Source organism: Acyrthosiphon pisum, chromosome A1 (assembly GCF_005508785.2).
Source record: "Acyrthosiphon pisum isolate AL4f chromosome A1, pea_aphid_22Mar2018_4r6ur, whole genome shotgun sequence".
NCBI lineage: Eukaryota > Metazoa > Arthropoda > Insecta > Hemiptera > Aphididae > Acyrthosiphon > Acyrthosiphon pisum.
In genome coordinates, this window is record NC_042494.1 from 10,298 (window position 1) to 20,270 (window position 9,973).

The 9,973-nt window shown below is 30.8% G+C and overlaps 1 protein-coding gene across 1 annotated transcript in view; it reads left to right on the plus strand.

Moving 5' to 3' along the window:
* Nucleotides 1–2,863, plus strand: part of LOC103307792 (uncharacterized protein K02A2.6-like) — a 4,081-nt gene extending 1,218 nt beyond the window's left edge. Inside the window, exons 2-3 of the mRNA XM_029487300.1 lie at nt 5–2,734; nt 2,789–2,863. Of these exons, the coding sequence (XP_029343160.1) occupies nt 5–2,734; nt 2,789–2,863 (2,805 nt within the window). The remainder of the gene's footprint in view (nt 1–4; nt 2,735–2,788) is intronic.
* Nucleotides 2,864–9,973: the final 7,110 nt, after the last annotated feature.

The following is a 9,973-nucleotide window of genomic DNA, read 5'->3' on the forward strand; positions in this document are numbered from 1 at the left end:
GGAGAATAAGCAATGTAAAGGAAATATTAGATTTGAGGTAGTCGAATACAAAGGAATGCCAATACTTGGGCTTAAAGATTGTAAGATCTTAAAATATAAACTAAATGAAATGAGTGAGATCCAGCTAGATAATAAAAAAGAAAAATTTATAAAAGAAAATATTGACATATTTAGTGGCATAGGGAAATTTCCAGATAAAATCAAAATTAAAGTAAAAAAAGGTAGTGTACCTGTAATAAGTCAGCCTAGACGAATTCCAATAAAATTAACAGATAAATTTAAACAATTAATTGAGAAATTGAGTAAGCAGAAAATAATTGAGAAATGTTTGGAGCCTAGTGAATGGCAACATCCCTTAGTAAGTATAGAAAAACCTGATAAGTCCTTAAGAATGTGTTTAGATCCAATAGCATTAAATAAGTGTATAATTAGGGAAATGGTACAAATTCCTACGATTGATGAAATAAGAAGTAAATTAACAAATAAAAAGTATTTCACGCTTTGTGATCTAAAAGATGGATTTTATCAATGTGAATTGGATAGTGATTCTAAGAAATATTGTGCTTTCAGTACACCATTTGGCTCTTATCAGTTTAAAAGACTGCCCTTTGGATTAGCTAATGCTCCAGAAATATTTCAACAGTTGACATCAAAATACTTCGGGGGTATTGAGAATGTTTGTGTATACTTTGACGACATACTTGTGAGTGGAGAAACGCAAAAAGAACATGAGGAAGCATTAAATAAGGTAGTAGAACAGGCTAGGAAATTAAATATTAAATTCAATCTAAAAAAATTGCAATTTGAAGTAAATGAAGTTAGATTTTTAGGCATGATATTTAGTGAGAAAAGAATTAAACCAGATCCAGATAGAGTTAAATCTATTATTCAGTTAAGTACACCACAAAATATAAAGCAACTTCAATCATTTTTAGGGATGGTGAACTATTTAAGATTATTCATTCCTAATATGTCAGAGTTAGTAGAACCATTAAGAAATTTATTAAAAAAAAATCTTGTGTGGTCATGGGGAAAAAATTGTGAGATTGCTTTTAATAAACTAAAAAATATATTAATTGAATTACCAGCCCTTAGTAATTACAATGCAAAAGATGTTTTTACTATACAGTGTGATGCGTCTGAAAAGGCGTTAGGGTGTTGTTTATTACAAAATGATCGACCTGTGTATTATGCATCAAGGTGCTTGAGCGAAACAGAACAAATGTACGCACAAATTGAAAAAGAAATGTTAGGGATGGTGTTCGCATGTAAGAAGTTTCATAAATTAATTTATGGGCAAGATGTAATTAAAATATCTACTGATCATCAACCGTTAATAAATGTAATGAAAAAAGAAATAAATAAAATACCTAATAACAGGTTAAGACGAATGAGACTTAAACTGTTAATTTATAATACTGATGTAAAATATTGCCCTGGAAAGTACATGTATATAGCAGATTTACTAAGTAGAAATTATATTCAAAGAACTGAGTTAACTGATGAAAGTTTAAATGATGTAGTACATATGATTAGTGAGTTTGATGTACAGTTTAAAAATAACAGGTTAGAACAACTTATAAAAGAAACGTACAAAGATGAACATTTAGGTAAAGTGTTAAAATATTTGGATGAGGGCTGGCCCAAAAAAATTGTGGAGAGTGGTGAAATAAGACATTACTTTAAAATAAAAAATGAACTGATTAAAGAAAAAGAGATTATTTACTATGAGAACAGAATAGTTGTGCCTAAATCGTTAAGGATGTACATAATCAAGAAATTACATGAGACACATATTGGAATAACCAAAACATTAAAAAAGAGCAAGCAAATATTTTATTGGCCAGGGATGTCATCAGACTTAAAAAATTTTATTGAGGCATGTGAAATATGTAAGAAGTTTAGTTGCAGTAAAATAAAAGAACCACTATTACAACATGCTATTCCTGAATTACCATTCCAAAAAATAGGAATAGATATAGCTGAGATAGAACGCTCAAATTACTTAGTAATAATGGACTATTTTTCGAGGTGGATTGAGGTTCTGAGTATGAAGGATAAAACTAGTGAAACTGTAATATCACTGTTAAAAATAGTATTTAGTCGTTTTGGGATACCTGAGGAAATAGTGGCTGACAACAATCCATGTGGTAGTAGAGAATTTAAACAGTTTGCTGAAGAATGGCATTTTAACGTAACACTGTCAAGCCCCAACTATCCCAAAAGCAATGGTCTGGCTGAGAAAGCTGTGGGGATAGCAAAAAATATGATAAAAAAGTCTAAAAGTGAGAATCAAGATTTAAATTTATATCTGTTAAATTATAGGAACGCCCCTGTAGCAGGATTACCTTGGTCTCCAGCACAAATGCTACAAAGTAGAATGTTGAGATCTAAAACTAATAGTTTAAATAAAAAAATTTTAAGTCCTAATGTGGTAGACTGCTCTGAAGAAAATAAATTAAAAAAATTAAAACAAAAAAATTGGTATGACAAAACAGCCACAAATGTTCAACAAGAGTTTAAACCGAATGAAAACATTATGTTACAAAACAAATTTTCAAAACTATGGTCTAAAGCTGTGGTTTTGAGTAAAACTAATTGGCCTAGATCATATTTAGTGAAGGATGAAAAGGGTAAAACACTTAGGCGAAATACAAAATTTATGAAAAAAGTGAGTAGTTATGATTTAAGTTTGGGTGGAAGTGATGATGAAATTGGAAGTGATGATGAAATTGTAAGTGATGATGAAAAAAATAAAAAAGAGGAAGTGAAATTTGAAAATCAAAAGATAGCAACAAAAGCAATTGTCAGAACCCAAAAAGGAAGAGTAGTAAAAAAACCTATAAGACTAGGAATTGATTAAACTAATATTATATTGTTTATACTTAAATTTTGTTAAAATTCTTAATATCATTATATTGTTTGTACTTTAAATTTTGTTAAATACTTGATATCATTTGTATTGTTTGTACTTTAATGTTGTTAAATACTTGATATCATTTGTATTGTTTGTACTTTAATGTTGTTAAAATACTTGATATCATTTGTATTGTTTGTACTTTAATGTTGTTAAAATATTTAATATCTATTTTATTATTTGTACTTAAATTCCAAATATTATTTAAAAAAAAAAAAAATGAAAAAGGGAGATGTTGTGATAACTCATTATCTCTCTTACTATAAAATAGTAAACACCTATTTTATAGGTTAGAATATGTTATCAGTGTCAGTGGACACACACATTATAAAAGAAAATAATAAACGTTTTAAAGAGAAAGTCATAATGTGAAGAGTTTTTAATTATTTAGTTTTTAACAATATGTTATGAGTAAAACTTAATAAAACACCTACCTAACTTTAACAAACTTATATTTGACGAAACTTTATATTAAAACGAAATTTACATATCGTAGGATAATTTAAATGTATTTTTTTATTTACTTATTAATATGATATATTATTATTTAGGTATACGTATTTTGTACACTAAAAACGAATTTTTTTAAACGAAAAAAAAAATACACTGATATAAGATATTAACAGTAATTGATTGAAATTGTATATTATTAATTGATAAGTACTATATTTTTTATAGTAACGAAATTTCTTTTAATAGTAATTTCTATGGAGTAACGTGTTATTTTCCACGTTATTAAAATAAGTTATGAATGTAGAGTGTATGACATAAACTAAGTGTTAGGATATTCGAGAACAATTAAAAATCTATAAAATGTATTTACTATTCCGAAAGTCTTAGATAATAATGAAATTACTTAAATGACTTAACAATTGTTGTAACACTCACATAAGATAACATGAATAATAATATTACAATTTTAAACTAAAATATATGTGTTAATATCATTGTTAATTATTCAGCTCATAATTTTTCAGACTGATGTTTTCTTTACAAACAAAATTTAATTTTTTGTTTATTTTATCTGAGATAATTTTTCTGCCATCAAGGTAAATTTCCTATTGCCCCCAACTTGCAACCGGCCCTGTATGCATATAATGTTATTATAATCTGTATATAATAAGCAATAAGCTGTTTTATTTGTTGTGCAGTGGTTTACAATAATTTCATTTTGGATATTTTTCAGTATCTGCCATTTAAGAATAAATACACGTACGACTCGAGACTTTTCGCAAACATTTACAAAACATAATATTATATAAGATACTAAGGTAGGTACTCACAAATTTGTACAAACAGCCGGTTTCGTTTGTTACTTCACCAAATATGTTGTTGAGTCGTTGGTTTGAAATGATAATCTTAATACCTTTTCAGCGAACCTAAGACGAAGCGGACTAATAATTAGTATAACAGCCACAGGCAGGCGACTTTGGCCACCGCGGCGGGAACTGTTACTCTGACGTTCAATCGCAGCAACGCGTGTCAGTAGTCTATTGGATCGCATATGACGACGTTTCGGACGGACTATACACACCGAATTATCACCAGACGGCGACGGTACCGATCGAATCGTACCGGGGTGGTATAATCGTGCTACCAAGGTATATACGTACCACAACGGTGCACCGTATAGCGTAGTATTACCCTGGTGTTGGTGTACCTCTGTTTAACGCGGTGTATCTATTGGGGCGTCCGCAATATCAACGTGGTAGTGCTCCACGCAACGCATAACCTGGTTCGCCATAGTCCGGTATATACAAATGGTATACACGGTTGCCTCGCACTTATAGTGGATAGCGATCAGATACCGGTCGGTAACCGAATTATCACCTAGCGGCGACGGTACTGATCGACTCGCACGTCGTGGCGGCAAAACCGTGTTACCGAGGTATACACCAAGCCTGCGCACAGCGAAGTGTATCCCGGTTACCTCTGTTTGACACGGTGTACCTATTGGCCCCGCATGGTAACCTGGTGGTGCACCACGCAACGTATGACCTGGTTCGCCATATAGTCTTGTAACCGGCTTACAATGGTGTACACGATTGCCTCGCACCCAGTGGACAGTGGTCGGATACCGCTCGGCGGAAAGCCTGTCAGATTCGTTGTCGGACGGGTATAACAGACTCTGAACTACGGAGGTTGATGGCCGAAGCGGTCAGAATTCCAGTTTCAGTTTTAGTGGCCAAAGTGGCCCAACAGATGTCTGATTGTAATAATATTCAGCTTCGTCTTACCTGTTATACATATAGCGATCTCCACACAGTATATAGTTCAATGTCCGACTAGTGTGACTGGAGGACATAGAAGACGACTCAGCTTTGGACATCTGATCGCATCAGATATCTTTGAATATCCATTTGATAGAAAATACGTACGTGATCTACCTAATATTCCATAAACCAAAACAAAATGTAGAAAAATGTTTTCACATTTACATTAGTCGTGTGATGAGCCGTCAAAATATAAGTATAGGAATGTACGTTATTCGTATTATAATGTTATGTAAGTATATAACTAATGTGGATTTTTTCTTTTGTTAGAAATAAACATCTTATATGTTAAACACGAAAAAACTATAAGTAGATATAGGTATCTGGTATCTATGATCTATGATGGACGGCAGTGGCACGGCATTGTGCTGGTTTGAGATTTTTTTATTTCATCACAAACATTTTTTCTCAATATTTAGTTGTTAATTACCATTATAACAATCTACAATGGAGCCAACATATTATTTTTACACACACGTGCGAGACAAGTAATAATTAAATGATTTTTATTTTTGTTGATCGGAAAAATACATTTTAAATGATCAATAACTTTGATAAAACTTATTTAATGCATCTTGAATATTATTAAAACGTTTTACTTATTATTTGTGTACTTCAAATTTAATTTAATTATATATATTTAATAGTGTTATTAAAGTTTATGACGAGGGTGTCTTCAATGCAATTTCATGGGGGAGAGGGTATTGAATTAATTCAATGCCATATAACTATACCATATGTCAAATTTATTTTTAACTACTTAAGACTAAATAATAATTATAGACAACAGATATTTTATAATATAAATATGGAACATCATACTGCGCACGTTTCGGAAGAGGGCGATTGGTCCCTCTCAGGAAGGAGCTTATTTTGGAGGCAAAAATAAAACTACTTGTCCTTTAAGAAGGGGTATGAATAGTGTTAAAAAAATCTATGAGAATGTACTTTTGTACTTCCAATAATATGGTTTATTGAGCGGTTTGAGAGTAAATAAACCAGCTATTATCAATATTGTAGAAGAGAAGTTAATCTCTGTCTGTATACAAGTTAATTTTCGATACTTTAATTACTAAACTTAATAATTTAAATTCAAAAAGTAAAATATCACAAGTTTCAGAGTTAAATATTGGACATTGAAAATAAAATATCAAAAATTGACTACTATACAATCCTAGATAAACTTCGTCTCTTCAATTTGTATAATTGGTGTTAAGCTATATTATTGGAAATACGAAATTAAGTTTCAGTGTTTCACTAAAATTCACATTTGTAATTAGTAGGGCTCGGAAGTTGTAGGAATTGCATATTTTTCTGTATGATCACAATTTATAGCAGACCTAGCTAGAAATTTGAAGTATACAATCGCGAGTTGAAAAATTGAAAATTGAAAATGCATATTTTGCATATTTTACCAATTTTAGCTAAAAAAGTGCATATTTCATTGATTTTATATGCGATACTATGCATATTTTATATTTTTCCAAAAAAATTGATTTTTTTCTTTCTTAACCTGTATATTTCAACTAATATTGAATATAAAACTCAAAATTATCAACGAAGGTATTTATTGTCTTGCCATAGTCAATTACGGAGTTAATAACAGTGATATTGTGACACGCATATTTTAATCTATCATATGCTAGTATGCCGAAATACTTATTTGTAAATTGTAGGTCTCGGAAGTTGTAGGAATTGCATATTGTTCTGTATGATCTCAATTTATAGCAGACCTAGCTAATTATATAGAAATAGAAATTTGAAGTAGGTATACAATTACGAGTTAAAAAAATTGAAAATTGAAAATCCATATTTCGCCAATTTTAGTTAAAAAAGTGCATATTTCATTGATTTTATACGCATATTTTTTCGCAAATTTAACATTTTTAATGCATATTTTGCAATTTTTTCATGCATATTTCACATTTTTTAGCTCCTACAACTTCCGAGCCCTAGTAATTAGAGTGTAAAATGTAACATTACTGATATGCGCGTGCACGTATTATAGGTGCGCTCCACTATTTATTTTATACACAGTCACTAACACTAATGATCACTACGCACACATTTACACGACCCGCATGCACACAAATAGAAAATTGCCTATATTGAACTCCTTAGAAACGGTCGGTGTGCATACCCCTTAAGTTTATAAGTTAGGTGGGTATATGTATTAATTTTAAGGTACCCGATCGGGGCTACAATACCCTAGACGGTCCACTGCCACCTAAATTATATATAATACAGTCAAGTCTAGACTTCATTGATAACTCAATTTTTTTCTTGCCTCATTAAGTGTTTCTTTAAGGTATATAACTCGAAAAATACATAAGTTACATTTATTTTTATTCCCTTGAGATCCTAGATATCGAAACTCGACAGCATTATATTTTTTTTTTATTATTCTACATTTTTAATGAATCTAAAACACAAATATTAATGCGAATAGTAAAATAAATATACCAAATAGTGTACAGTGCGTATTTAATAATACACTCAAGTCGAAACTTATATCATTGCATCATGACCCGCTATAGCAAAATCGTGTGTTATATTTTTCAATTCAGTAGGTAGAATATATGAGTGGAATTAATGCAATTCCAAGCGTTTATAATTCAGAATTTTGTCTTCTAAAAGTGAATATGAGTAAATAGGATGACTTGTTATGATGAACTGCGTGAATCCTGGTGAGAATAATATTAGGCATTAGCGTGAGAATAAGTACCTACTCGTTATATTATATGGTATCATAATAATGTGTTATTATTTCACATATGTACCCATACGTACACGAATCGTCTTCCGTGTATTATATTTATCTTATGGTACCTAGCTAATTTAAACACACGGTTAGGTGCAGTTATATGGTATATACCTAGCTACCTAAAGGTATTATAGTAATTTATAAACTGCTATATACTGTTTATTGTGTTTGAACGTGAACAGAACGAATTTGGTCACGATTAAAAGTCGGTACCTATCATAATATTTATATTATTATAATTAAAAACTATTCAAATGTGCTTAATGTAATAATATAGTTTATCCGTAATTTGTAGAGATAATATTGAACGATAGGTACCTACATTAAAATCATATTTAATTAATATTTATAGTGTACCCACTCCGTAGACCGTAGATATGGGTACTTGAGTAGTATCCGATTTTAATTGTTACGCTTATGCAAAATATTGTAATATTATACGTATCGTATAAACTTGCACTAAGGCACTAACAAATTTTGTTTTACGACTGTAGGTGTCAGGAACGGTCGGGGATGTTAGTAGTCAACACGTTTATTAAAGTTACGACGGCACGTTTATTTTACAAGAAAATAGTTATATACAGAACAACAATAACACCGTACGTGCAGTCTCTCTGACGGTCGTGCAAAAGCTGCCCGACCACCGCCGCCGGCCGGGCCGGCGGTTCGTGCCGCCGGCGGCGGCCGGACCGGTTCTCGGTCGCAATCTCGCGGACGTCGATAGAGACGCGGCGGTCGTTACGATAACGACCGCGACACGACAATATTAAAAAAAAAAAAATAATCTTTTGTAGGTACAAATAATTGCGCTATATACATATAAGAATTAAGACGACAACATTGGAATATTTGATGCCATTAAAAATCATAAGAAATACGTATGGTAAATTTTTTAAAACGCACGCACTGTTTAATTGTTGTTTAAAACAATCCGTAAATAAATAAATAAGTTACACCTTAGTCGTGTTCATATCTTAGCAACTTCAGGTTTTTAAATTTTTCTGTATAATTACGAATTTCTTCATACTATCAAAATTTTGACACTAAAATAATAATTTAATAATTTAATAATTAACACTTTATATTTTGTACTTAAATCTTTATATACGTCACTATAGTGGTTACACCGGAGATTTTAAACGCAGCCTACGGTTCGCTAAAATTACGTACCACTTTTGCCAAAATAAGCTAACAAATTAACAATGTAAAAAATGTAATAATAATTATTATTATTATTATTTAATTATTGAGTATTTAAAAATTAAACTTGTGATATAACTGTCGCGGTAGTAAGGTGGTCGCTTCTAATACTCATTATATAATAAAATATTTAAAATATACAAAGAATATCATAACCATATAAAATCATTAAATTATTGATACATTCAATAAACTAATAAAAAAAAGTACATAGTTATAATATTTTTAAAAACTATTGTTATTCCAACAAACTATTTTTCATATATTTTTATTCATTTTCAATGGGTAAAAAATGCTTTTTTTAACAAAAATGTGCTTAATCATTCAATATAGGTAATCATAAACCATTACGGTGAAATAGATAGTGTTCGCGCAATAAGCAATTAGCTTATCGCGGGAGACGACTCTGCGGGACGGCGATATCTTCCTTCTCGTCCAAACACCACTCCTTCCTTAAATTATTTAAATTATTCTAAATGTTATGTTTATTTATTATCTTTGTTTTCTCGTTTTGTGTAAATAAGTATTGGTCAACTTTTGGACAATATTATTATTATCATTTTCACATATCACTATTATCTGTTCTTTTGTTATTGTTTTTACGTCCACGGCCAACGCCCTTGTTGTGGTCTGTTCATATATATATATTGTTTTCTTTTTTCTTGTCCCGCTATTGCAGCGGTGGCTGTTCGTCGTTATATTGTTTTTTTTAAGTCGCATTGAGCGCATAGTATGTATCAAAATTATTATTATTAATTGTTACCTGTGAGTTGCCTGATCATTGTGATTCCAACAATTATTGCTTATATCGTCAGGCCG